Source organism: Salvelinus sp. IW2-2015, linkage group LG20 (assembly GCF_002910315.2).
Source record: "Salvelinus sp. IW2-2015 linkage group LG20, ASM291031v2, whole genome shotgun sequence".
Classification (NCBI taxonomy): Eukaryota; Metazoa; Chordata; class Actinopteri; order Salmoniformes; family Salmonidae; genus Salvelinus; species Salvelinus sp. IW2-2015.
In genome coordinates, this window is record NC_036860.1 from 180,580 (window position 1) to 208,220 (window position 27,641).

General features: G+C 44.0%; 5 protein-coding genes across 8 annotated transcripts; 2 read left to right on the forward strand and 3 right to left on the reverse strand.

Moving 5' to 3' along the window:
- Window positions 1-1,153: 1,153 nt before the first annotated feature.
- LOC111980952 (glycoprotein-N-acetylgalactosamine 3-beta-galactosyltransferase 1-like) lies at window positions 1,154-6,518 on the reverse strand. Of its 2 annotated transcripts, none has more exons than XM_024012032.2 (5): window positions 6,053-6,518; window positions 4,657-4,840; window positions 4,283-4,565; window positions 1,744-2,158; window positions 1,154-1,639 (listed from the first exon to the last, which is right to left on the reverse strand). In XM_024012032.2, the coding sequence occupies exons 2-5, from the start codon at window positions 4,838-4,840 to the stop codon at window positions 1,499-1,501; spliced, it is 1,023 nt and encodes a 340-aa protein (XP_023867800.1). In that variant the 5' UTR covers window positions 6,053-6,518; the 3' UTR covers window positions 1,154-1,498. The 2 variants fall into 2 exon arrangements, with proteins under 2 accessions (XP_023867800.1, XP_023867799.1); XM_024012031.2 differs by having other exon boundaries at window positions 1,155-1,639; window positions 6,049-6,518.
- Window positions 6,519-6,619: 101 nt separating this feature from the next.
- On the reverse strand, window positions 6,620-21,008 carry LOC111980951 (RUN domain-containing protein 3A). The gene is made up of 11 exons (XM_024012030.2): window positions 20,752-21,008; window positions 11,745-11,860; window positions 11,300-11,433; window positions 11,073-11,158; window positions 10,880-10,969; window positions 10,710-10,790; window positions 10,424-10,589; window positions 8,895-9,052; window positions 8,636-8,755; window positions 8,132-8,223; window positions 6,620-7,824 (listed from the first exon to the last, which is right to left on the reverse strand). Exons 1-11 carry the CDS (start codon window positions 20,856-20,858, stop codon window positions 7,682-7,684), a joined length of 1,293 nt encoding a protein of 430 aa, XP_023867798.1. The 5' UTR covers window positions 20,859-21,008; the 3' UTR covers window positions 6,620-7,681.
- Window positions 12,348-19,097, forward strand: LOC139022696 (autotransporter adhesin UpaG-like). 2 transcript variants are annotated; one of them, XM_070433724.1, is made up of 3 exons: window positions 12,348-15,040; window positions 15,775-15,856; window positions 17,061-19,097. In XM_070433724.1, the coding sequence occupies exon 1, from the start codon at window positions 14,585-14,587 to the stop codon at window positions 14,831-14,833; it is 249 nt and encodes an 82-aa protein (XP_070289825.1). In that variant the 5' UTR covers window positions 12,348-14,584; the 3' UTR covers window positions 14,834-15,040; window positions 15,775-15,856; window positions 17,061-19,097. The 2 variants fall into 2 exon arrangements, with proteins under 2 accessions (XP_070289825.1, XP_070289824.1); XM_070433723.1 differs by lacking the exon at window positions 15,775-15,856.
- A 324-nt stretch (window positions 21,009-21,332) lies between the features above and the next one.
- LOC111980953 (E3 ubiquitin-protein ligase RNF113A) lies at window positions 21,333-24,286 on the forward strand. Its single transcript, XM_024012033.2, has 10 exons — window positions 21,333-21,524; window positions 21,832-21,911; window positions 21,999-22,097; window positions 22,252-22,359; window positions 22,516-22,625; window positions 22,735-22,841; window positions 22,973-23,062; window positions 23,175-23,268; window positions 23,388-23,494; window positions 24,111-24,286. Exons 1-10 carry the CDS (start codon window positions 21,422-21,424, stop codon window positions 24,176-24,178), a joined length of 966 nt encoding a protein of 321 aa, XP_023867801.1. The 5' UTR covers window positions 21,333-21,421; the 3' UTR covers window positions 24,179-24,286.
- Window positions 24,287-24,793: 507 nt separating this feature from the next.
- Window positions 24,794-27,481, reverse strand: LOC111981426 (STE20-related kinase adapter protein alpha). 2 transcript variants are annotated; one of them, XM_024012679.2, is made up of 9 exons: window positions 27,347-27,480; window positions 27,099-27,220; window positions 26,721-26,829; window positions 26,400-26,523; window positions 26,153-26,324; window positions 25,948-26,052; window positions 25,583-25,833; window positions 25,449-25,491; window positions 24,794-25,326 (listed from the first exon to the last, which is right to left on the reverse strand). In XM_024012679.2, exons 1-9 carry the CDS (start codon window positions 27,396-27,398, stop codon window positions 25,171-25,173), a joined length of 1,134 nt encoding a protein of 377 aa, XP_023868447.1. In that variant the 5' UTR covers window positions 27,399-27,480; the 3' UTR covers window positions 24,794-25,170. The 2 variants fall into 2 exon arrangements, with proteins under 2 accessions (XP_023868447.1, XP_023868448.1); XM_024012680.2 differs by lacking the exon at window positions 25,449-25,491 and having other exon boundaries at window positions 27,347-27,481.
- Window positions 27,482-27,641: the final 160 nt, after the last annotated feature.

Genomic DNA, 27,641 nt, shown 5'->3' on the forward strand with positions numbered 1-27,641 from the left:
GACATCGGCAAACCGTTCGCCCACACAACATCATACACGGTACAGCTGAAACCGGGATTCATCCACGAAGAGCACACTTCTCCAGTGTGCCAGTGGCCATCGAAGGTGAGCATTTATCCACTGAAGTCGGTTATGAAACCGAACTGCAGTCAGGTCAAGACCTTGGTGTGGACGACGAGCACGCAGAGGAACTTCCCGAGATGGTTTCTGACAGTTTGAGCCGAAATTCTTCGGTTGGGCAAATCCAGTTTCATCAGCTGTCCGGTTGGTTGGTCTAAGACGAGCCCGCAGGTGAAGAAGTCGAATGTGGAGGTCCTGGGTTGGTGTGGTTACACGTGGTCTGCGGTTGTGAAGCCGGTTGGACATACTGCCAAATTCTCTAAGATGACGTCGAGGTGGATAATAGTAAATAAATTAACATTAAATTCTCTGGCACAGCTCTGGTGGACATTCCTGCAGTATGCATGGCAACTGCACGCTCCCTCAAAACTTGAGACATCTGTGGCATTGTGTTGTGTGACAAAACTGCACATTTTAGAATGGCATTTTATTGTCCCCAGCACAAGGTGCACCTGTATAATGATCATGTTGTTTAATCAGCTTCTTGATAATCATCCACCTGACAGGTGTGGCATATCTTGAAAAATGAGAAATTCTCACTAACAGGGACGTAAACACATTTGTGCACAACATTTGAGAGAGAAGCTTTTTTTTGTGCATATGGAAAATGGCTGGGACCTTTTATTTCAGCTAATGCAACATGGGACCAACACTTTACATGTTGCGTTTATATTTTTGTTTAGTATATAATTTATCAAGACATTGTCAATATTGGATCAACTTGAGTGTTAAAAAGGCCTATATACAAGGCAGAATGTTGAGTTGTGTTCAGATCTTGCAGCTTGCCCATCGATCTACCAAATGATGTTGGCTGATGCTGCTGAAGTAASACATTGAAAATCAGAGCTCTTATCATATATTCTGAAAAAATATGATGCAAAAGACCTGCGTTGGAGAAGAAAACGTAAATCAAATGGCCAGTAACGCTTCAGTGATCTGCGGGCTCCAAAGGGCCTCTTATACAATTCAAACTACCCGGGGTTGAGGTTAAATTATTATTTATTTATTTTTAAAATCGCACCCACCAATTTGGAACCTCAGCTAACATAGTATGTCACTGGAAGACAATATTTTAACCATATAATTAGGAATTAGAATAGTATTTAATAGGATCTCTATGACTTTAATGACAGACTCAATGTATGAATACATACTGTAACTAGGCAAATATCCAGACTAGATCATGAATTGATGATTGATTGATGATGAATTGGTTTGAACTAGCATGGACCTTATCAAAGACTTTAATAACAACATTGGTTTTAAGGTTTGCAAGACAACTCTTTACAAGAGAATGACATCAATTACGGTGTGAGCATGTATAATATTATTTATTATCAGGGATGTCACTGTCAAATCCATAGAAAGGGGTCTCTGCTTATTCCTCTCTGGTCTCACCCAGCTTTGGGCTGTGGCCACCCACTGGACTGAGATGGTACAGGAAGTAATCTAGCATGTACATTCTGACTGGCTCAACGTAATGGAAGGATACAGATGAATTGGAGCAACAGTCTGGACCCTGACAGAGAGGGAGAAAGGAAAAAAAACGATGAGCAGGAAGCTCAATGGCACTGAAGGGAGGTCATTTGATATGTGTTCTACTGAGAGTGTAGACCTACTTACCACTTTGGAAGGGTAATAGTTGTACTGGTGGAACCATTTGGGCAGTAYGTCTTYGGTACAGAGAAGTTTACCCAGCCACAGGGGGTGGAAGGTTTCCCTGTGTTGGTGGTCTCTAGAGTCCCCTGCCGGGACTCCCAGCTTCTGGAGGCAGAAGCCCAGCAGTAGGTCCTCTGCAGAGGTGGACTTGGTGCAGGTTCCATGGTGCAGGGCCCTGACGTAGCGTCTCACAGACTCGCGGCTCAGTACATAGCCAGCACCACCACTCATGTAGCCTTGATGGACAAAGCGGTGAAAACGCCTGCCCAGATACACAGGCTTGTCTGGGCTGAACCGAGACAGGAGCAGACGCAAGTTTTCCACAATTACATAGGTGTCATCATCAGCTTTGAGGAACCAGTCAGCCTTGTCTAGGTAACTGGAAATGGAGGGAAAGAGGAGGGGTCAAAGACAGAAGGTAGAGTTTGTCTCCTTCACCAGCACATACAAATAGTGCTTTCAGAACACATTCACACCCCTTGACCTTCCCAACATTTTGTTGTGTTACAGCCTGAATTTAGAATGGATTAATTTGAGATTGTGTGTTACTGGCTTACACACAACACCCCATAATGTCGAAGTGGAATTATTTTTTTAGAAATCTATGACAAGACTTCATAATGGCTGTCTAGCAATGATCAACAATCAACAAAACTTAAAGATCATTAAAAAATAATAATGTACAAATATTGTACAATCCAGGTGTACAAAGTTCTTAGAGACTCACAGCTGTAGTCACTGCCAAATATGTATTGACTCCGGTGTGTGAATACTCATGTAAACGAGGTAATGTTTTTAGAAATGTTTGCAAATTTATGGGACATTGTGTGTAGATGGGTGACCAAAAAAAGAGCATCTTTACATAGGTCACCTGACTGACAGTCTGTCATCAGCCCGTCCATCCACATTGCCCTACATACATTCAGTGAACTTGGAAAGTATTCAGACCCCTTCACTTTTTCTTACATCACAGCCTTATTCTAAAATTGATTAAATTGATTAAGAATATAAACTATCTACACACAATACTCCATCACAAAACAAAAACAGTTTTTTATACATTTTTGCAAATGTATAAAATATAAACTGTAATATTACATTTGCATAATTATTCAGACCCTTTGTTGAAGCACCTTTGGCAGCAATTACAGCCTCGAGTCTTCTTGGGTATGATGCTACAAGCTTGGCACACCTGTATTTGGGGAGTATCTCACATTCTTCTCTGCAGATCCTCTCAAGCTGTCAGGTTGGATGAGGAGCGTCGCTGCACAGCTATATTCATGTTCGATCAGGTTAAAGCCCAGGATCTGGCTAGGCCACTTAAGAGCATTGAGACTTGTCCCGAAGCCACTCCTGCATTGCCTTTGCTGTGTGCTCAGGGTCTTTGTCCTGTTGGAAGGTGAACCTTCGCCCCAGTCTGAGGTCCTGAGCGCTCTGGAGCAGGTTTTCATCAAGGATCTCTCTGTACTTTGCTCCGTTCATCTTTCCTTTCCCTCGATACTGACTAGTCTCCCTGTCCCTGCCGCTGAAAAAAATCCCCACAGCATGATGCTTCCATCAGACGTGACGCTTGGCATTCAGGCCAAAGAGTTCAATATTGGTTTCATCAGACCAGGGAATCTTGTTTCTTATGGTCTGAGAGTCCTTTAGGTGTCTTTTGGCAAACTTCAAGCAGGCTGTCATGTGTCTTTTACTGAGGAGTGGCTTCCGTCTGGCCATTCTACCATAAATAACTGATTGGTGGAGTGCTGCAGAGATGGTTGTCCTTCAGGAAGATTCTCCCATCTCCACAGTGGAACTCTGTCAAAGTGACCATCGGGTTCTTGGTCACCCCCGATTGCTCGGTTTGGCCAGGCGGCTAGCTCTAGTGAGAGTCTTGGTGGTTMCAAACTTCTTCCATTTAAGAAAGATGGAGGCCACTGTGTTCTTGGGGAWCTTCAATGCTGCAGAAATGTTGTGACCCTTTCCCAGATATGTGCCTCGACACAATCCTATCTCAGAGCTCTACGGACAATTCCTACGAGCTCATAGCTTGGTTTTGCTCTGACATGCACTGTCAACTGTGGGACCTTATATAGACAGGTGTGTGCCTTTCCAAATCATGTCCAATCAATTGCATTTACCACAGGTGGACTCCAATCAAGTTGAAGAAACAGCTCAAGGATAATCAATGGAAACAGGATGCACCTGAGCTCAATTTTGAGTCTCATAGCAAAGGGTCTGAATACTTATGTAAATAAGGTGTTTCGGTTTAAGGTATTTGCAAACATTTCTAAAAACCTGTTTTCACTTTGTCATTATAGGATATTGTGTGTATATTTAATTTGATCAATTTTAGAATACAGCTGTAACAGAACAAAATGTGGAAAAATTGAAGGGGTCTGAATACTTTCCAAATGCACTGTAGATCTCCCATACCACATGGATACTAGACCACCAGAATCATGTCCTCCATCAATGTGAGAGAGATTAGGAGAACATACTGGTGTTGTGGGAGCATTACCCGTCATRCAGTAAGTTGAAAGCGGCCATGGTCTTATTGTACAGGTTGGCCCGTCCCTCCTCTGTTGCCAGWGCCAGCACGGTCCCAGGGAACAGGAGGTCCGGCTTAGAGCTCATGAAGAGCAGTGTGTCACAGCGAGGCCCCCAGGTGTTCACTATGTGTTTAGCTCTGGTCCACAGAGTCTGGGGTGAGGTCAACACCCAGCAGAGCAGTCGACCCGAAGAGGGGGAGGGGGGCAATGGCGAGAGGACTGAGGCATTAGTGGCAACAGCAGAGTGGTGTACTGAGAGAGAGAGAGAAAGATCGAGATCATGTGGCTGAGTGTATTAGAGATATTCAGAGAGGTGTATAAAAATACTGTAGCTCCAATTTACCTGAAGGGAGCTCACCCATGAGGCTGCTTGTCCGTGAGGGCAAGAGCACTGTCTCCTGAGAGATCTGATATGCTCTGTAGTAAGCAATGGCYATGAAACAGAGACAGAACCCCAACACAAAGCCAGCACAGAACATAACATCCAAGAGCCTGGAAGGCTTTGAAGTGGACTTGTACATAATCATCTGCACAAGACAAAATCATATTGTTAAAGTAATGTCTAGGTTTACAAAAAAGAGCATTAGCAGACAAAGTCAATCAAAAACCAATCTGGTTTATAAGAAGTTGCAACAAGGAGACACATCCAGCACAGAAAATGTCTAACTGANAAGTCAATCAAAAACCAATCTGGTTTATAAGAAGTTGCAACAAGGAGACACATCCAGCACAGAAAATGTCTAACTGACATCTTGGAGACTGGCCCTTTATATACTAATCAGACAGCACCAAATGTTCTAGTCACAAACATGGGAATTCAATTGTGTAGGCAATACCACACACACAGAAGAAAAAAAAACGAAACGTCCCTCGTCTGTCACGAATGTTGAATACAATTATTGGAACGTACTCTGATGATTGTCCTGGGTGTTGGTCGTTCAGCTAGTCAGAATATGACAAAATATCCACAGGAAGTATTAAACAGACTTCAAAACATGGCTCTGTGTGTAGCAGTCAAGATGTGTTTGCCCATGACTGAACACACGAGATGGAAGTACATGCACACATAATACAAGGTGTTTACATGGTTTTGTGCATGTGCCAAGTGCTAGACATTTCTACTTCAGTACCGGTGCGCTAAAAAGTTGGGTAAACAATACTTTCAGATGGATATTTTGTCTCAAATTTCAGACAGCTGAAGGACCAACTGCATAGACAACCAAGAGAGTAAGTTCAAATGTAATTTTATTCAACATTCTGGCTTGTAAGGAACATTACCACAATTCTGCAGTGCTCTGCTTCAGACTGTATACCAATAATTGGTATCAAAGTCTGATTTATTAAGCTATGGAAACACCAGCCCAAAAAGCTTGTAGTTAGTCAAAACAGAAGGCAGTGACTTGGTCAGCTGCTACAGAATCAGTGTCATAAATACAATACTACAGTGAATAGTAAGTGTGTCCTTGTACATCGTCTGGCATCACCCACTATCAACAGATATGTTATATATTATTATTATAAGTCTATTGACCATCAACCCACACCTTGAGTGTCACAAACACTGGAAGTCATGTGTATTACAGAAAGGGAAAATATAAATATTCTAAACATAGTGTTAATCACTCTAAACTAAATRTGAACTTGAGTGATCTAAATGTCCCATTACCAACATGCATAGACCTACAAATCAATCCTAAATCTTACATTTGGTTTTACAAAGTTCTATCAAACATACCAACCCTCTGCCTTCCAGAAACAGAACAATGACCTGATGTGACGGTTAATTGGACACCACCCCTGCAGACGCACTGCCCACCAATTGATTGGGGACAAATTAGTAAGTGGACCACTAGATGGTGACATAGGACACATTGGTGACATTGGACACATTCAAACCTGGGCCCAGTTTATCAAAAATTATCCTTCTGGATTTCACCTTTCGTACAGGATATGCATAGAAATATATTGAATAGAAAGGTATCCACATTCAAGACAATTATTTGTCCATTCTATTTATTCTATTTCTGTGCATTTAATCATATCCGATAGGCAAAATCTGGGCGATGGTCCTGCAGGTTTGCAGCACAATGTACTGAAATCAATTACTTTTTTCTTGGCCCAATAGCTTACTGACACACTTGTCTCAACTAATCAAGGGCTGCTTAAATGGAATCCTTTTGTTAGTAGAAAATCAACATGAGTTTTACAGATGTATACTGTTGAAACCAGTGGAGTAGTTGAGGGTAAACATACTTTAATAATGTTTACGCACCTTGCAGAGAAAAAAAATACTCACTGAAAAGGGATTGACATAACAAAAATAAGGCAGTTTATTGCAACTAATAGCATAAGTCATTGAACAAAAATACCCAAATATGCATGTGTAAAAATAACAGAACACTTGATTTATAAAATCAGATTCATCAACAAAATATAAAAAGCAAAGTGACAACAAAACTGTTGATAGACAGACATAACCAATTGCTGCACACATGAACACATACTGAAACAGTAATGTCTGACTACTCAAGCAGGTCAATGATTTGGAGAGTCAGGCCATCCAAAACCCAGTATAATGGAGGAACAATGCMAATATCATTCAGCCACATGCATCAAATACACATCTAGCCACTATGTTAGCAACACTCAACCTGCATCCACTCACAAACACCTAAGAATAGCTGATGTTTTTGTTAGAATTCAGTTCAGCCTTCTCCAAGTGTTCTGACTTAATCGCAAGTGCGTCATTCCAGTTTGTCTGTCATTTTGACAGGCAGGCAAGCGGATAGTATAGGCTGAGGCAGGGCTGGGACAGACTGACACACAGACAGTACAAYGACCAGATGTGTCAGGTGTAGAGAAAGAGTTGGATAAAAAGATCTAGAGGAGAGGAGAATTTAAATGGATAAATAAATATATGCTTTTGGATAGTTTTGTAGCTTTGAATTGCGCTAGTTAGATGTGTCCAAAAGGCATTAAATACAGGCCAACATTTTGACATAGGAATTCACACACACAACAGTGAAAGAGCAGGATGGACAGTGTGAGGATATGAGAGAGGGTGTGGGTGAGGGGCACAGAAGAACTAGGATCCTTTTAGTTTCATTATAACTTTAATTTAATCCACACAAAAATCCAGAAATATTGAAGAGCTTTTCCCCCTCTAATCTTTGCAGACATGAAGCTGTGGGTTGAGTAGAGTTGGTTGGAGAAGGGTTTGGTTGGAAAGGGTTTTGTTGGTAACTGTGTTAATAATGACAGTAGGTAGGTAGATGTTCATGATCTATTGAGTGTCTCCAGGTTGAGGCAGGCGGGTGGGGTTGGTTGGTTTGCGCTGGGCAGACAGAGCTCTGTTGGCATGGCGCCCCCTAGCTGGGGGAGAGTGCAGGGCTGGGTTCCATGCTGATGTTGACCAGACACTCACTGGACTTGAGGCTGGACATGGACTTACAGCTGGGGAGAGAGGCCAGAGAGCCACAGAGACCCAGCATAGAAGGGGTGTAGTCTTTTCCTACAGAGGAGAGAATAGACAAAACACAATAAAACTCTGTCCCTAAAGCACACTTTGGCTATCAGCATACCTTAAACACCCACACAAAATACACCATAGACAYTGTTCAAACATGCCTTTGTATGTGTGTGTTTGTGAGRACATGTGGATGCATTCTTCTAAGTGGGTTTCTGTTTCTGTGTGGTTTTGTGTTGGTGCATGCATGACAGTGGGTGACTCRGTTCACATATTTCTGCMGCATCAGTATGCATTGCTGTGCGTCTACAAATGTGTTTGTATAATGTACATTTATCTGTTGAGCACCAACCTGTATCTCCGTTCTGTTGCCCATCTGTCTTCTGGGAATCAGAGTTCAGACTGATGTCAGCTGAGAGCTGCTCCAAACTGTGGAAACTTCTCCTGAAGGGATGAGTGACATCATGAAATACTGTTACAATAACATCTGTGTAGAAATCGCTTCGACATTTCCTGCTTGCTAAAATTATAATAGTTTGCCTAATTTTAGTTTATGTGACAAAACAAGTAAGTATAGTGTAAAGAATCATTGTACCATCTAAACCGCTGTGAAATATATTTTCCATAACCAAAACCAGCTGTTTGAAGATGCTGTACAAACCCGAAAGTTTGCGTAGAAGCGTAGAAATACCACACATAGAACAGATATACACTTCTTTTCAATGAGAATGACATGTCTATATCACACATTTCTATGTGAATTTGGTTGGGTCGCCCAAAAAGTTACATATTGCAGCTTTAAAATGTACAGTATCACAAAATCACACACATGCACACACTCATACAGTAGATATACCTGCGGAAGAGCTTGACGTCCCCCTGGTTGTTGTAGCCTCGTATGGAGGGCCACTGGTTGACCAGAGGGATGGACAGATCCTTAGTCAGGTGGGAGGAATCACGGGGGATGAGGGCAGTGCTGGAAGGAACACGCTTGTGATTAACTCTTAACATCATCTGATATGTTATGTACTGCATTTGTGTGTGTCTGTTTATGATGTTTGTATGTGTCTCCGTCAATGTATACTAGTGTGTGTGCATTTGTATACTGCTCTCACAGTTGTGCCTGCAGCTCCAGTACGATGGACTCCAGCTCCTTCTTCTCCTGCAGGCTCTGGACTCTGAGCTCCTCCAGCCTGGCACTCAGCTTCTTGTTCTCAGTCTCCACGTTCTTCAGCTGAGACTCCCGCAAACGCACCAGCTCCTCCAGGTAGCCCTGCAGCACAGACACAGGCACAGACAGATGCAGAAACACAGTTAGACTGTGTTCTGCATACCCCAAAAGTACATAAAGTTATTACTCTATATACAGTGCCTTCGGAAAGTATTCAGACCCCTTGACTTTTTCCACATTATGTTATGTTACAGCCTTATTCTAAAATGGTTAAAATCAAATAAATTCCTCATCAATCTACACACAATACACCATAATGACACATTTTAGAAAATTTAGGCAATCTTAAAAACTGAAATTCCTTATTTACATAAATATTCAGACCCTTTACTATGAAACTCGAAATTGAGCTCAGATGCATTCTGTTTCCATTGATYATCCTTGAGATGTTTCTACAACTTGATTGGTTTCCACCTGTCGTAAATTCAATTGATTGGACTTGATTTGGAAAGGCTCACACGTGTCTACATAAGGTCCCACAGTTGACAGTGCAGAGCAAAAACCAAGCCATGAGGTCAAAGGAATTGTCCGTAGAGCTCAGAGACAGGACTGTGCCGAGGCACAGATCTGGGGAAGGGTACCAAAAAATGTCTGCAGCATTAAAGGCCCCCAAAAACACAGTGGCTTCCATCATTCTTAAATGGAAGAAGTTTAGAATCACCAAGACTCTTCCCTGAGCTGCCCGCCCGGCCAAACTGAGCAATCGAGGGAGAAGGGCCTTGGTTATGGAGGTGAACAAGAACACGATGGTCACTCTGACAGAGCTCTAGAGTTCCTCTGAAGATAGGAGAACCTTCCAGAAGGACAACCATCTCTGCAGCACTTTACCAATCAGGCCTTTATGGTTGAGTGGCCAGATGGAAGCCTCTCCTCAGTAAAAGGCACATGAAAGTCCACTTGGAATTTGCCAAAAGTCACCTAAAGACTCTCAGACCATGAAAAACAAGATTATCTGGTCTGATGAAACCAAGATTGAACTATTTGGCCTGAATGCCAAGCGTTATGTCTGGAGGAAACCTGGCACCATCCCTACGGTGAAGCATGGTGGTTGCAGCATCCTGTTGTGGGTATGTTTTTCAAAGGCAGGGACAGGGAGACTGGTCAGGATTGAGGGAAAGATGAACAGAGCAAAGTACAGAGAGATCCTTGATGAAAACCTGCTACAGAGCACTCAGAACCTCAGACTGGGGTGAAGGTTCACCTTCCAACAGGACAACAACCCTAAGCACACAGCTGCCAAGACAATGCAGGAGTGGCTTCTGGGACAAGTCTTGAAATGTCCTTGAGTGTCCCAGCCAGAGCCTGGACTTGAACCCGATGGAACATCTCTGGAGAGACCTGAAAAGCTGGAAGAGATTCTATGCCCCATGTCTTCAGGAATGTACGGTTATCAGGAGGACAAAAGGTCACCACCTTCTGGGCGTACACGATCTTAAACCTCTGCTCCATCTTGCGACACTTGTTCCTCCAGCTCTCCTCATCGGTGACCAGGGGGATGTAGGGGTGTTCTGGGACACTTTCGTCACTGGCACTGCTGTCCACACTGCACCGGTCATCCTCATCACTCAGGTAGTCATAGCTGTAAGCAGGGGACATATAGCAGGGGAGTTACACACTGCTTATAGTCATKTGTATGGCTATGACTAAGCTACTGACTAGTATGACATATATTCACGAAGTGGGCATGTGGTTGTCTCACCTCTGAGTGAACTTCAGGTAAGGTGTGAAGTCAATCACTGCAGGGGACTTSCCATCCAGCGCCTCCCCCTTCAAGCAAAAACTGGACAGAGAAAGAATTGTGAACTTTRAGATAACAATGTAACAAATAACAATGCTATGATTCTGCAGGCCTGAGTAATGCTGCCTCACCTGAAGTCTATGGCACTGAGGCCAATGAGCATGCCTGTCAGAACAGTGGCCTCCTCTCTCAGTATGATGGCTCCGTCATCATAGAACCTCCTGCAGTGCAAAGCCTTATGATTAGTTATGTTTTGCATGTTGTTTCTAAGGTAGCTTGGTAGTTAATAGGCTAGATGGGATACTATTTTGTGGTATATCTGACCTGGTTGTCCGTGTGTCCCTCAGGGCTGTGGCCACATACTCAGACAGACGCTTCTCCATCAGCGCCACACGGATCCATGCCCGACCCTGCAGGAAACAATGGAAGGAGAGAAAGAGAAAAAGAGAGAAAGAGGTGGGTCAGTGGGAACGAGAGCGTGAGTGCCAGCTAAGGGATTTTTTACTTTGAAGCTCTGGTGACACACACACAGAGATGATCCCCGTCCTTGCCTTGGCTCGTGAGGTGCTGATGTTCTCAATGTTTTCGATGCTGGCGATGCAGTTGTTCTGCACCTTGCTGCACGCCAGCCGGATGTAGTCCCAGAAACTTCGCTGGCCATCTGAGATGAACCAGCTTCCTGGACCTGGTACAAAGATAAAACACTGACAATGACKCCCATCTCCTACAACAGCCCACACAGTGTTCCTGTCGCTCAACGCACCACAGCAGATTGGCTTTGCATCCAGMACTTTAGCTCAGTCAAAACAGATGGGCATGCCATGAGCTCATGTAAAAATCATTACATTTGCCTATTATATGTGTGACATTATACATATTATGTAAATAGGTAAATAGTAACATTTGAAACTAGGGTAAGCCTTGAGGCTTCCGTATCCTGAATTAGAAGACCGAGAGACTGATGGACACTTCCATGTCCTGTACCTGCCATGTTACCTTTRAAGCGGTGGCTGAGGATGTGTTCCAAGATTGCAGCGAAGTTGACAAACTCCTCGGACGAGTCATCGATGGGCTCGGCTGTGTACTTTTCCAGGAGTGTCTTCACCGAGAATCTAAAAGAGAGGAGAAGAGATAGACAGAGGAATGAGAAACAAACAAGATAACTACGTACGTATTTGTGAAACTAGTATATATGCAATAAAAATGCAAGTAGCAAAGAGGTACAGTATGTTGAAAGTAAAGAAATCATGTAAAAAACAACAGTAGAAGCAGACAGGCAGAGACAAATGTACTACTGTACTTGACTTGTGCTAAACAATAGCTGAGAGGAGTTCTTTGGGAGCAATGCCATCGAATGCATCTGAGGTCACCCCCAATTGTCTTGYGTGCAACACAATGTCCCCCTTCAGATGCTCCGCAAAGTGTCCGTGACAACAACACAATTAACCCCCTTGTCTCAACCAATGGCAGATGACACGGTTGTCGGCGTGGCAGCCTTTGTTCAGTATGGGCTCCCAGGTCCTGTCCGTCCCTTGGTCTGATCCCTGTAAGGAACCAGCCGGCATCAGAGTATGACCAAATACGACCCCCCCACCCCCACCCTCTCTATACACGGTGGTCCGATCTATTTAGGACAGCTGTAGTCACTGATTTAGTTTGGTTGATGACCTCAAGATTTCACTGCACATCCCACTGAGAGCTAAGCGCTAGAGGCTATGCTGTGCCTGCTGAGTGTAAGCTAAGAGAGAGTCCAGGCACAGACTAGGGCTGACTGCCTCTTGTTCCATGGGAAACACTAGCATCACMGAGGGCAAGACTGCCCTGGCAGTGGGAAAAACTTCCATAGCCAGGGGCAAGACCACGGTCGCGATGGGCAACACCTCCGTCTCCAGAGGAGTGACCACCACCTCCATGGGGGACTCYACCATCAGTAGGGAGAAGACCACAGTAGCTCTTGGCCGAGCTAGTTTCACCAGGGGAACCACCACCACCTCCTTCCGGAAGGCTCTGATGCCAAAGCGCAGGACCACCTAGAATAAATGGACAGGAGCTCAGACGCCAGGGCCAAGACTCCCAAAKCAACCAGGACRTCAMAAAAAGACTTGACTGAAGAGGAGGAGTGGAAAGTCACCTTCCTGTCCAGCAAGACTAGCTTCACTAAGGGCAGGATCTTGATTCTGAAGACTAAGTACGCCATCTCCTGGGGCAAGTCCTCTGTCTCTTGGAGCAGAACCACCGTTACCCTGGGAAAGATCACTGTGACCATGGGAAAGACCTCCGTGACACGAGACCAGACCACCAGCTCTCTGACCACTCTCACCTTCACCCAYGGAGAGAAGTCTGTGTCTGTGGTCAAATCCAGCCTCACTAGGGGCAGACAAACTACACGGAACATCTACTGGGATTTCCACCTGTGATTATTGTATACGGTTACACTCAAAACAGAGGGACTTTTATCTGCTCAGTTTCAGCAGGTCAGTAGTAGCTTAAATCATGTCCATTTGTAATMAATTATTCCATGTGTCTGATCAATGTGCAGCATTCTGCAGCTCGAGTGTCAATGAAGCATTMATGTTTTCAAAGAAAAACACTTAGCATGTCTTTCAAAATGAATCCCACATGATGAGAGTATTGTTAGGATGTGTTACGGATCTAACAGGCTTGAAATCAGATATTCAGATGTGTGACAGAGGAGATGAGGTTGGTGGTGTGTTGGCAGGRAGGGAGGCAGGAGGACACAGCTGTGTGTGGTGTATGTGGAGACACTGGACAGAGCATGTGTCATCATCAGTGTGCTGTTCAACAGAGAACCTCAACGGTAATTCCCTRAAGCAAAAATACAGTTTAAATGTCCCCATGTGTTATAAAACAACAATTGGATGCTGATTAAATTGGTCTGTTTCAAGGTTGAACGCATTACAATAACTATGCTATGTTCAGATTATAAGGACAGTCTTAAACTAGGAAATGCGTCTGTCATAACTGATTGATTGAYGTAACCTGATGCTTATAAAATAACTGCTTCAACACTGCTTGGCTTGATTKTGTTTGTTTGCAAATTTGACTTATTATATAACATACAAGTAGTAGGAAACATATGTACTGTCMTGAAGTGGAATAATGAATTATTTTCATACTAAAGGACAAGGACCATAGACAAATACAATTTAAGATTATCTGATCGTCTCTAAATGGAATAAACAATTTTACGGACACAGACACTTGGAAAAATCCTAAGAGCCACACCCATATTGGAGACTGAAGCCAAGAGGCACATTGTACATTTGAGAAGAGAGGTCATAGGCTATTGATGGAAAACATGAACTTACGTCAACATCCTTGCCTATATAATAATGTCTTACATTATATGTTTCATGATGCACATGTTCCATACAGCTTCACACAGAACCAAGGATTTACAATCAGGGGATATAGGCAACAATGCCACAGGATCAAGTGATGTCACCACATATTGTCCTCTGGGCAACAATGTCTCCTTCAGCCTCGTCGTGGTGGTGATGGGACAATCGTTCCACTGTACCAAGCCCTCAGATAGGCTACAGCCACCTACGGCTGCCTCTGTCCATTCACAGGGACACATGGGTGGTATGTGGCCTTCCAGAGCCCACGTCTATAAGCTCAACGAAGGCATTATGTGACACGGGGGTAGCACTATCCACGCTTAGCATTCTGGTCTACTCTGGACTCTYGTTACTGTTAMKATCACACCCAAGCTTTACTGAGCGGGGTGTGCTGCATGAGCGTGCAATGTGTCGCGCCGAGTGAACCCCAAAATCCACCACCTCAGCAGGGTCAGGAATTCAACCTTCTTCTCAATGGGCAACAGCAGCATCACCGAGGGGAAGACGGCCCTCTCCCTGGGAAACACCACTATCAAGAGGGGCAAGACCAAGCTCACTGTGGGCAACTCGTCTATCACCAGGGGCAAGAAGACCACTTCYCTGGGCGCCTCCACCATCGCCAGTGCCAAGACCAAGCTCACTATGGGCAATGCCTCCTTCAGCAGGGGCACCACCACCACCTCGTTTCGAAAAGCCTTTTTCGCCAAACGCAAGACCCTCTAGATGAGAGGGGACATCATTGGGTGGAGGGACTGGTGGCTAACTCAACAAAACGTAAAGACAACATACAACAACACCATCACAGGGGACACAAGGACATCACCGCAACATCTACGCAGGCTATATCTAAACTGACTTCTAAAACACTGGATTATTTTGCTTTGGACCATTTTACTTTTTCGATCAAACAGGAATTTATCAAGGAAACAGGTCAGTGGTTTTAGAATTCTTAGATGTGTTCTACTCTACCCATGATTCCAGGTGAGTCTTTGAGTTATGTGTTGTGCAGAAGTCAATGTCTGTTGTACATGTTATTGTTRGACACCCTATTCAGTTGCCTAGAACAAAACTTTGAGAACATTTGGCCTGCTACATTGTTGCAATATTCTATGACAATTAGGCACTTTAGGTATTTCTGCAGTCCTGATATGTCAAGGAAATCCRTAGTTAGCAAGATGGTCATCTCTGATTTTCAGTAAAATCTGTTTATGTGATTACAACATCTAATACTGTGGTTGAATGATTAGAAATTGATAATGTCTCTCGATGTGAAGGGGAGTTAGAGCGGTCAGAACTGGTATGCCTTAAATGCTAATGGATTGAGTGCCACAGTACGATACACTTGGTACGATTTGTCACTGAAAAACAACTGCCTGGCCTTAAAACAAACATCTTTTGTGCCCCCTCTCACTCCTCTTGGATCTCAGCCAAACCCACTCTCAAGCTCGTCTTCCACACGTCCATCTTGTCTCCTTGTTTTGCTACCTTTCCTATCGTAGTTACATTCAGTTGTGCTTAATTTACAATACAATTTAGGATCAGGGTTCTCTAATTTGTCCAAAATAATCTAAAGATTAGGATTGACAGCTCTCAATCACAATTTTATCTCTTCCCCACTTTGTCTAGCTAACTCTCTCCCTCATCCCCCCTCTCCCCTCTTCCAGTCTTGGCCTAACCAGCAGGATCAGCTGACACTGGAGGATTCCTCCCTGGCCACGGCCATGTGAAGTCACTGTCTGTCTGATGGTTGTTTCAGATTCTCTACTGGGTGTGTGTGCACCTGGAGGATCCCTCCCATAGGGGAGATGAGCTCAGCCAGGGAGGAGATGCAAGCCCTGTGTCTATGCGCCATGCAATATCATGGGAGGAGATAGTATTAATTGACTTATTTGCTCTAACGGAGAGATTACAAACGTTATCCAAAATAATGTGTCACATCAAGCAATATCGATAGATGGGGTGCCTCACATCTCTGTGAAGTGAATGAGGAGCCAGGCAGGGTGTCTCATGCCAGTGTATGTGCATTTGAGAGTAGAAAAAATAGAGGTGCTGGGCTGGGAAGAACTGAAGGCATAATTCATAATAATGAACATGATGAGGGGATGTGATATGAAGGATATAGTATGTCACAGAGACAGTAGATTGGTAATAGGAGAGGAGGTAGTGGGGAAAGGTTCAAGTGATATCTGAACTTGTATAATAGTATTATATACTAATGTTAAGTGTTTGGTCTGTGGTAACGTTCACATTGCAATGCCAATGAACCTTGCTTATGTTTAGTAAGGCAGAGGTCATTTGTGCAATATATGCTAGAAATTGTGAAAAAGAGGATAATTAGGCTGAAAAGAACACCAATATTAGATCCTCATTTGTTATTCTAGATGGCAGGCTCCGAGTGCTGCTTTAATGTGCACAATGAACAATGGGACAGTAGCTTCTGAGTGGATGAGAAGGGTTTTTATGAGGAAAAAGTAGAGCAGTGGAACCCTGAGGTGAGAGAGAGAGAGAGAGAGAGGCTGAGAGAGAGAGAGAGAGAGAGGCTGAGAGAGAGAGAGATTGAGGCTGAGAGAGAGAGAGAGAGAGAGAGAGAGAGAGAGAGAGGGTGAAGAGTGGGACCATTTGTGGTGCTTTGCCATTGTTTACACAACAAAAAGGACAACTCAGAGTGAAGAACCATACTGTACAGTCCCTCACAGAACCCACATTCAAGTTTCAAAGTACTTTACAATCGTTGTGCAGCTGGTTCCACTTTATATGTCCTCCTCAGGATATTGCAACAGAGACAGTAATGGCACATTCTCCCAGCCACACCCAAAACAATTGAAGGCTTCAATATTCAAAATATGACTTGCTCTTCCTTCTCTTCTCATCCACTTTTATTTACAGGGAGCAGGGTGCATAAGGGTAGGAGCCAAATCTTTAACTATCTTATTTTATGTTGTTTTCCTAGGTTCAACGTGTTGGCACCAACAGTGTTCATCCAGTCATGGACCTCGTCGTGAGAGCTCTTAGGCCAGAATATGCAACAAAGTAAATATATCAACTGGCCTGTAACAAGATTCCCTAGTGATAGCTGTTTCTCCTGGTTTGGCCTCTTTTCAATAAGTAAAATAGCAGCTATTGGTACAGTCTGTTTCTCTCAGATGAACCAAGTACAGATGAGCTCTGGTCCCGCCATGTTTTAACAAAAAATATGTAGCCCATAGCAACAGCTATACGTTATGTAAGACTTTTCTTTATTCTTGACATTTTATTATTATTCTGGCCGTGGTAAATACTTATAAATGAAAGCCAGCTTAAGGCATGAGTGGTATGTCCTTCAAAAGCAATTTTTTTCTCAGGACTTGAAAAGTTCATGGTGCCAAGTTCAACTGAGACTTCTTCAGTCATTTTCAAACACACATCAAATAAGTCCTTGAATACATGAGACTTTTCACTCGGAGACTACCAGCTGGACCATACTGTATATCTATGACCTCTGCTGACTTAACTATTGACCTAAGACTTTGACCCAGGGAAGCAACAATAGTTCCCTGTGATGTTGAGACTATTTCCAGATTTCCGTCACTGTACTGTCTATTGCTGTGCATGGAAATCTCTGTCATCAAAATAAGTTCAGTTGATGAAACATGATGTAATGGGAGGTCACTTTGACACATCAGATCACTGCATTTTAGAAGTCACTATATCTTGGCTTGGTGTCGAAAACAGGGCCAACCCATGAGATGTGCCATCACAGAGTAGGCCTACATAGTATTACTGAGCCCTACTATATCAGTATAGCACTAAAACATCCATGTTAATGTTGGAGGAAGAGCTTTGAATGGGAGTGTGATGCCAGCCTGGCAAAATCGATTATGATCCCTGATGACAAATTGACATGGGGATGAGCACTGGGTCCAGCATTTCACCAAGGTCAATGACACAGTAAACGGATTCAAATTCAGTAATCAAGAACAACTCTGTATATAATAGAACATTCACAAATAGGCCTCAAGACAAGGATTTACTTCCAAAAACTGAAATATAGGAAATCCAAACATGTTAATCTATGTGTGTCGATGTCTGGTAAATGTGTATGTTGTGATAGTGGAGGAAATGTTTTGTATTCAAATTGAATATATACATGTGCATTAGTGTTAGAAGAAGGATCATGCTTTGGGTGTGTGTGCTAACTGAACACTAATTTGGGCTTCGTTGGGAGGGATGCGCTAATGATCTGAAGATAACTGTGTCCATATCAGTCAAACCTTTTTCATGACTCCCTCCATTACTCTGGAGCACAGATCCACCCTCTATTCTTTGCCCCRAGGCTGCCCTGCTCTGCCCTGCTGGTAGCCCTGCCTACACAATGAKACACACAMMACATCAGCCTGACTCTATGCATAGCCAGAGGTCCTGAGGTCACAAACATTCACAACCTTTGTCAACTTGAACACCACCTGGGACAAGGGCTGTCATTGGCTGACACATGGAAGTGGTACACGTCTGTCTGGCAGGAAAAGAGGCATCTATGACTTACAGCCCATCTTAGACTGCACAATACAAAAGGTAGACTTGACATCGACACAGATGCTTTCAGATATTAAAAGCCTGGGGAATACATGTATTACCCTTGCATTAAACTTAATTCATAGCTCTCCTTGAAAAGTAATTCATGTCTTTCCCAGTGGAGAAAACTGTATGATTAGCATTACTGATGAAAAACTGTTGTGAACATTTTTTGTTTTGTTTTGTGTCCTGTGCCTGTGTCTTTAAATGTCTTGGATTAAATGTTCTTGGCACGGTCAGTGTCTGAAAAATGACCGAACTGCAACAAATGTCTCTTTGTTCTCTCGCTAATCCTTCTTGGAGTCTGAAGTCTGTGTCTTTGAAAACATTCTTTATTTTTGGTCATGATCTATGTCTGTTCTATTACACTATGTTCCACTAAATGCAGACAGAACCTTTGACAGAGAGGTGCTGTAATAAAAAGTGCTTGATCGTGTTCCTGGAGTTTTCATTTGTCTCTTTATTCTTCTATCCAAGCAGCAAACAAACACTAAACTCAACATGTCATATCATGAGGATGTGGCCAATGTCGATGTCATGGGATTGGAAGGATGGGAAGATATCCATGATTAGTAACAATGTCATGAACCATATAAGCCTACCAACACTACACATAGAATGCGTAACTCATTTTCTGCTCATTTCTTTGTCTATAAAGTATTTAGTGAGAGCACCAGGAGCTTGAGTGATGTCACTACCGTTGGTCCTCTGTAGAACAATGCCTCCCTCAGGAGATAAAATGTTGTGTCCCTGACAGCAAGACAATGGGTCTCCTGGCCGTTCAGTGACAGCACACACTGGACACATATATGCCTCGTCTGATAGGTTCACGTCTCATCATGTGGGTGCCCAGAGATAATATATTCACATTGCTAACATACAAGCTACAAGCCACAGACCCACACGTTTCTGAGGCAACAATCCAGTTGCTGTTCCTACTGGAGCTCCTTATATGCAGACAGGGATATAAACCATGATGACTCAGACGGACATGAGGAAGCTTACAGTATAGATGCATCAGGACACAGAGATAAGACACATTGGGTATTTTGTATAAACACATTTGCACTCTTGAAATAATTGTGAAGATATATATATAAAATTGAATATAGTATTATATTAATTTACATGAAATGTTTATCATCATATAGTATTCACATGAATGATGCCTTTACAAATAGGAATATTCTAGGATGGAGCACTGATGATACATTAGCCTACATTGGGCAAAACATAACTTCTCCTTCACCAAGTTATCAAATAGCATTCCCATGACAACCAGACACAGGGGTATGACTGCTATGCAATTATATTATCAGCAGTATCAGCTGTAGGTATCAGTTACTCTGGTATAGATGAGCTGGCAAAAATGTTGTAGGCCTATACTTTTTTCTGAGAGCTCTCAGGCCACCGGGTGAAATTCCTCTGGGTGTTTTTAGTGCATAATGAACACAGCACAGCAGCATTCAATGACCATAATAAACATCCGATTTCACTGTGATGTCATTATCTTGGAGCAGCATTTCTATAAGCGGTAAATAATGTCCTCGTTCCAAGAAGGTTGTCGTCATTGCTACATCACCGACCTGGGGAATTCTGGTGGACCAATGCCCTCTCAAACATAGGCCTCACACACCCCATTTAATCCACTTTCCTTTCAAATAGGCCGACATAGCGGCGGAGACAGCGGGGTGTCCACCAAGGTGAAACTGCATATGTGGCTGTTTATTTATAAGGCGATCTGATTCTCTTTCACCGTTATTTACCAAGATAAAAAAAAAACATAAAACGTTGATCCATTTAAATTTCCCCAAGTAGCCTAATGTATAGGCTACCACAGTGCCCATAGCTGTGAAATATGTTGCCTTTTGTTTTTCTTTTCGTTTTCTTATGAGAATATATGATTGGCAATAAACAACACAGGACACAGAGCTGGCACTAACACTTAACTATTGCAGCCGCAAATTATTCGAACGCTTAATACATTGTAGCCTAAGCCATTACACATKTATTTCCATGCATGCATTAACTAATATGTGTGGTTAACATGACGTGCCAACCACACGAAACCTCTGCTCCCTTGTGTTTACCTGCATACGGTGATGAGATTTTTTCGCTCCACGCCGACGCTCCGAGAAGATGCCTTTTTCGATGTCAAACCCATAGCCATTGCTTTTCGGACACAGCCAGATTCCATTCAGCGGCGGTACGGAGCCTTCCGGTAGCCCAGCACCACCAAGACCCCTCCCTCCGCAGGCCTATGCCATATATTCCGGTGTCCTCAGTTCTTCGCGAGAAGCTGATGCTTAATTAGTGGGCTCTACGTTGACGCACAACGATGGAGTTGTGTAGGGTCGAGTTGTGCAGGGTGAATAGACAGAGAGTATAATTAAAATACCCTCTGCATCAAGATACCCAATGCACATACGTTGATTTAGCCTACATAAAATATCCCATCATTGAATAATCCTACATTTTATCATAATGTGCTTTGCGGTTTTATAACACTATATAAAATGATGACTGACTATATAGGATATTATTTAGTTGCGCCACAACATATCTACAAATAATATGTAATAAAACAATTAGAAATTGGCATGAAATAAATGCAAATGTAGTCTACTTAATTGTATATGTTGTGCTGTAGATAATTGGCCACAAGGTGGAATACTGTGCCTAATGATTGTGTGACTCCTCTACGCTAGAGGTCGCGCTAAAATCGTTACGTCACCATTTTTTTTGTAAACAGAATGAAAGATGGCGGAGTCGGGGGAACCCAAGGCAACCTGTACTTTTCTATTTAAAAAATCTACCAAAAAATGCAACGCTCGGAAGAGAAAAGCCAGTGACAGCGACAAAGGTGAGCTACCGTGTTTAAGTCCAGCTCAGTGTTGTTTCAAAAGCTAACCAAAAAACTGCATTGTGCATGAAAACAATGGCTATTAGTAATAGTCCTCGAGCTAGCTATAGTAGCTAACTAACCTAGTTAGCTAACATTTGAAGTTTATTTAGTAAGGCATAAAGATTGGGCTAAGTAAAAACAAAACTACTGCCAACTATAAAACACCCAAGCCATGGAAATGATTGTGCAAGTGGCCGAGTACTGTAAACACGGAAATGTCCCACTCACATGCTGATGCTTGCCTCATTGCCTCCTCCATTGTCAGATGGCAACAGTGACGAAGACAAGAATGCCGTCGTCAGAAAAGAAAAAAAGACGGGTTCAGCAAACCCTATGATTCAAAGGGTAACGTCCCATGACTGACTACAAACGAATCAGTCTTTATACGAAACATTTTTTATAGTGTGAAATCATTATTCTCTTCCCCCCCAGACAAAAAAAGTAGAGAGAGAGGAGGTGTCATCTGCTGAAAGTGACGAGGAGAAAGAAAGAAAGAAAGTCACTGTCGCTTACAAGTCCACACGGTCAGCGGTGAGTAATTTTGAAAAAGACATCTCCTCTACCCATTAATCTATTAATTAATTCACCTATTAACAATGTTTTGTATTTATATTCTACCTACCCCTTTATTGCTCAGCCCCATATAAAGCTATCCATCTCGTCCTCCTCCCTTCGCTGTGTTTAGAAACCAGAGGGGCCAGATGACATGGGAGCAACTGCAATCTATGAGCTGGACACAGCAAAGGACAATGATGCTCAGGCCATCTTTGAGAGGAGTCAGAAGATCCAGGAGGCAAGACATCTGTCTCTTGTTGGAGGAACTTTGTTTCCTTTGTGTATCTACATCTTAGTATTGTATCATTTGCATTCTTCCCCCAGTTTTGTTAGAAATTGGGACAGTGTTGGTCCGCGAATGCTTAATAAGGGTCTCTGTCCTCTCCATCACCAGGAGCTGACCGGTAAAGAGGATGATAAGATCTACAGAGGAATGAACAACTACAAAAAGCACATCAAGCCCAAAGACTCCACCATGGGAAATGCATCCTCTGGCATGGTCAGGTGTGGATGCATGTTATGTGACAGAGTAAAGTTTAAATGTCTTGGGGAAAGTTTTAATTGTTTTTGCTATGTATTTGCATCATCAGTGTTTTCTCTTTTCTTTTGTCAGGAAGGGCCCAATCCGGGCCCCAGAGCACCTGAGGGCCACAGTGAGGTGGGACTACCAGCCAGACATCTGTAAAGACTACAAAGAGACTGGCTTCTGTGGCTTTGGAGGTGAGTGGGACTTTGCTGGAAGGTTGCCTCCCCCAATGTCGAGCTTTGCACAGGTCCTCCTTTTCCAACTTGAGTTAATCATCTGTGGAGTCTCTGAAAGTCTCCTTTGTGTGTTTCTTTTCCCCTCTTAGACAGCTGCAAGTTCCTCCATGACCGCTCAGACTACAAACATGGCTGGCAGATTGAGAGGGAGCTGGACGAGGGGCGCTATGGGGCCAACGGTGAGTTCACAACAGGGGAGAAACACAGGGCTGTGTAGATTTAAGATTCATCCGATTAGAGAGTTGATGTGTGTGTGATACAGCTGCTCAGTAATGTGTGGTCTGTATGTAGATGATGAGAACTACGAGGTGAGCAGTGACGAGGAGGACATGCCCTTCAAATGCTTCATCTGCCGAGAGTCCTTTAAGAACCCCGTCATCACCAAGTAAGACAATGCTCCTTAAGAACTCCTTCACCATTAATTGTGTGTAGAGAAACTTCCAGCCTAATTGTGTGGAGAGAAACTTCCAGCTAATCAAACCACTCATGTCTTCTCTCCCGCAGGTGTCGGCACTACTTCTGTGAGACCTGTGCTCTTCAGCACTACCGCAAGTCCCAGCGCTGCTATGTGTGTAATGTCCAGACCAACGGCGTCTTCAACCCAGCTAAAGGTGAGGATAATGCATCTCAATTACCATGGTCAGCGTAGTGGTATGGCATGTACATTAGGTAATGGCCTTGGATGGTCCACCAGAGCATCACTTTGAGCTAAGAAAACAAAACTAAAGCTACAGTAGTTTGTTGTTGACCATGGAGCTTATGTTGCCTGACTCCTCAAGCTGAATTTCTCCTCTGCTCTATCATTTGCTACATACTTCAGTCTGAGACCGCAATCATTGAAGTCGTTTGTGGTGACGCTAAAATGAGTGGTGTTGTACAAAACAAGGTCATCAGCAATTGGATAATCTCTAACCAATCAGAGTACCAATGACACATTTTCTAAATGTTGCTTTACCCATGTGTGTTCTGGCCCAACCATAGGTTTCTGGGACCAATCAGACGGTCTAGAATGTATTTCCATTCTACAAATCTTAGGGGAGGTACTCATGTCCAATGGCGTGGCATTTGGCCAGAGCAAGGAGTTTTGGTAGACAGGCAAGAGCTTATGCACATCGGGTAAAAGACTAGTCTATAGTGAGTCAAATAGAAAAAGCTCACTGCTCGAATATTCAGGGCCGTGGCGTTATTGAGCTCCAGGCAGTAGCCCTAAGTGTTTTCTCTCTACAGAGCTGGCAGCCAAGATCGCCAAACACCAAGCCATGCTAGACCAGCCACCCTCTGATGAAGAAGATTAGCAACCTACTGTAAATACAGTACCTGTCCAATTTCAGTGTGTCTCCTTCCACTGTGTTTCATTGTGTCAATGTCAAGCCTTCCGGAATAAAACTCGATTTTTAAATAGTTATTGACTGATTACTTACAATACAATGACAGTGAGAGCCCCGAGGTGAAAGGTATTTATTATCAAGTAAAATGGTTGACACTCCCAACACTTTCCCTTCGTGAAACCCAGACAAACTATCTGAAACAAGCACCATTGTAACATTCACTTTTTTGCAGGACATAAATGGCCAATAACAGGAAGCTTAATCAAATACATGGACCTCAGTTGGCACAGTCTAGTGTTAACTTGCTTTGCCATCTTCAGTTGAGGGTTTCAGGTAGAAACAGATTTTTCTTCCCTCTCCTGTAAAACTGATGGTTCAGTATGAGAGCCTCTTCTCAGCTGTGAGGAAATGCAAACACTGTCTGGTTCGTGATAGCCTTGGACAAACTTATGGAATCTTCCATCTGTTGTGCTGGCTAGATGGCTGATTGGATCAACCCTTGGTAATGTGGTCAGCTCCTGGTCTTTGTAATGTCAACAGATTGCTCTAGATAGGGTCAAGTACAACTCATCAAATAAGAGGTAGTCTCCCTGCTTTACCTTTAATGGAACATCTCCATTAGCAAGTGAAAGAGCTGACTGGACATACTCCCCCATACGGTTCTTCGATGGGTCCAGAGCTTTAGTAGAATCTGGAGAGTAGTGTGCGTGAGAGGAATTGGGTGTCAGTCAGTGCAAGGGTCTGTCTGCTCATGCATCTTTTAGACTAGAGCGATAGCAAGGAGGTGAGATGGCAGCTGGCTTTTAAACCCAGTCAAAGGGAGGAGAAATGGCTTAGTTTGAATTATTTACATGGGCCATTTAATAAGAACAAAGCGTAAATCCAGTCCGGAGTCTTCTCAGAGCGTCTCCTGTTAACCTCTTGGTTACTACACACACCTCCTTCCTGTTCCTCTGTGGTCAGAAGTCCCAGTCATCCACATCCATGTGGCTGAGGCCAGACTCCAGGCTGGCCAGTCCAGAGGCAGCATCCTGAGGCTGGGTACTCTCAAAGCCCGTGATGGGCGTTACGGGCCGGAACAGCTCAGGCAGAGCCTCCGATGGCCGACGCTTGATCTAGGGAATGGAAAGAAATCTCATTGGGATTCTAATAATCAAGTGTGTGACTGAATGAAGCCATTATATGACTTAAATGTTGTACATTGATGTTGAGGGGGGAGGAACTAGATCCTACTGACCTGTTTGAAGAAGGAATGACCAATGAGAGCACTGGCTGAGGGTCTGAGGGGGGGGAGGAAATAAACAATTAAATGAGCTAAAATTCATAAGACAATCAATGTGAGGACCAGCAGCCTAGCTTGGCATGGTTCACCTCTTCTCTGGGTCCCTCTGTAGACATAGCTCCACAAAAGCATGGAAGTGGGGAGAGAAGGTACGACTGTAGGGGTGGCTCCCCGAGGAGGAGGGCTCTCCGTTAGAGTGGTGGGCCCCTCCGGTGCTGGGGCCCTCACAGATCCCAGAGTCAGCCCCAGAGCGGGAGGGCTTCATGGTCAGCTCCTCTGGGGGGATGGTGGTGGTGTCCAACAGACAGGGGACTGTCCCGTTCAGCTTCTCCAGCAACATCTAGAGGACAGAGGGGAGGAAGAGGAATGGAGAGAGATACCAGTCMAGTGAGGGGMAGAATATAGATCTTTCAGAATAAAGGTAGGGTGAGGGGTTGATCAGGCCACTAGTCACCTGTGTGGCTGGCATGTCTTTGAAGGGCACATGTCCATTGGCTAGCTCACAGGCTGTGATGCCAAGACTGTAGATGTCTGACCGGAAGTCGTATCCCTGCAGATTCTGACATGCACACACACCAGGGTTGACGATAGAAACAAATTAAGGTATTATAGTTTAAAAGCAAGGTATTGTATGTTAGCCAGGTGTGGTATGGAGTTACCTGCTGCAGCACCTCTGGGCTGAGCCAGGGCAGCACCTTGATGCTGTACTGGGGGAAGTCATGGACCACTCTGGCTCGCTGGCCGTGACGGATCAGACTGATGATGCTCCTCAGACCAGACATACACACCTGACCGTCTACCGAGATCAACACGTGGCTGGCCTTCACGCTCCTAAACACACACAATTAGACGCCATGTCACAATCCTGCATGAAAGGTCCTGGGCCTGTGTGTACTTTGTACTTACCGGTGTACATAGCCCATGTGGTGGATGTAGTCCAGGGCTTTGAGCATGCCCAGTAGGATGTAGGCGATGGCCAGCTCATTCATCCCATCAGTGAAGTGGCTGCTGATCAGGTCTCTGGCCGACCCTAGGACATGTTAGACACTACATTAGTCAGTGAGAGAGCAGAGGACTGTGAATAGTAGGATTAGGTGGAGACAAATTACCTTAGTGTGGGAATGGTAACTAGAGTCCTCCGGTCTACATTTAGCTTYTGACTAMATTTGACTAGGACCAGAGTGKTGTAGTGTTACAGTCAGTGCTCTCCTGTCTGTGAATCCTCACCATAGGCCATGAAGGGAGAGATGACCCACAGCTCATTCTCTGCTATGAAGATGCTCCTGTAGGGCAGGATGCTGGAGTGGTGGAACAGCTTAGATACATGGAGCTCAGCCTGAGACAGAGATTTGACTGGGTTAGGTTTAATGGACAGAGAGGGAGATTACATTGAGTTATGTAATAGATACAAATTAGACAGACAGAGATGGGAGGTTGGATTACATAACAGGTGATGTCATAAAGCAAGGGATGAATGCATTCAGAGTGGAGGAGTGAAAGAGGGATATCAAGACAAGGATGATTTGACGGATGTCTGTCTGCCTGGCAAAGGGAAATGTGACAGATGGATGGTAGAATGATAGATGGATGGTGACAGGTCCAGACCTGCAGGTAGTTGACCATTTCATTGGTGCAGGACTCCAGGTCAATCCGACGGATTGCTACATGTTCCCCTGTGGGTCTGTATCTGGCAAGGTTGACGGTCATCAAGTCCTCCAGGCCTCGACCTAGCACAGCAAAACACACACACCAAATTAGACTATAGACAGGAGCACAAACAATGTATTCAACAACAAACACACAAGCGCCTTGGCAGCCAAGTCACTGGGGTTGGAAGCCTGAGACTGACTGACCTAGGATGGTCAGGAGCTCATAGGCGCTGCTGTCAGGGAGGAAGCTTCCCATGGTGTCCCGCCGTGGGACTGAGGTCAGGCTCTCGTGGCTGTCTTCATGGGCCTGGGGGGGAGAGGCGGCAGCAGGGAAGGAGTTAGCATTGGAAATGATAGCATATATTGGCCCTTAGTGTTGGGCTTTACTTGTGGCATTGTGAGAGTGGCCTGCACAGGCTTGGTCAGACGTGATGGTTGATGCTAAATCATATACAGGCAGACTACAGAACGGAGTGTGTACGAGCAGTACTTGTGGAAC

Excerpts from the sequence above, each read along its gene's own strand:
- LOC111980953 (XM_024012033.2), top strand. The coding sequence starts at position 21,422 with ATGGCGGAGTCGGGGGAACCCAAGGCAACCTGTACTTTTCTATTTAAA. Across the intron at positions 22,098-22,251 it reads ACAAGTCCACACGGTCAGCG|AAACCAGAGGGGCCAGATGA; the intron begins GTGAGTAATTTT and ends CGCTGTGTTTAG. Across the intron at positions 23,269-23,387 it reads AAGAACCCCGTCATCACCAA|GTGTCGGCACTACTTCTGTG; the intron begins GTAAGACAATGC and ends TCTCTCCCGCAG.
- LOC111981426 (XM_024012679.2), bottom strand. The coding sequence starts at position 27,398 with ATGGGAAGCTTCCTCCCTGACAGCAGCGCCTATGAGCTCCTGACCATC. Across the intron at positions 26,325-26,399 it reads CACATGGGCTATGTACACCG|GAGCGTGAAGGCCAGCCACG; the intron begins GTAAGTACAAAG and ends GTGTGTGTTTAG. Across the intron at positions 25,834-25,947 it reads AAGACATGCCAGCCACACAG|ATGTTGCTGGAGAAGCTGAA; the intron begins GTGACTAGTGGC and ends TCTGTCCTCTAG.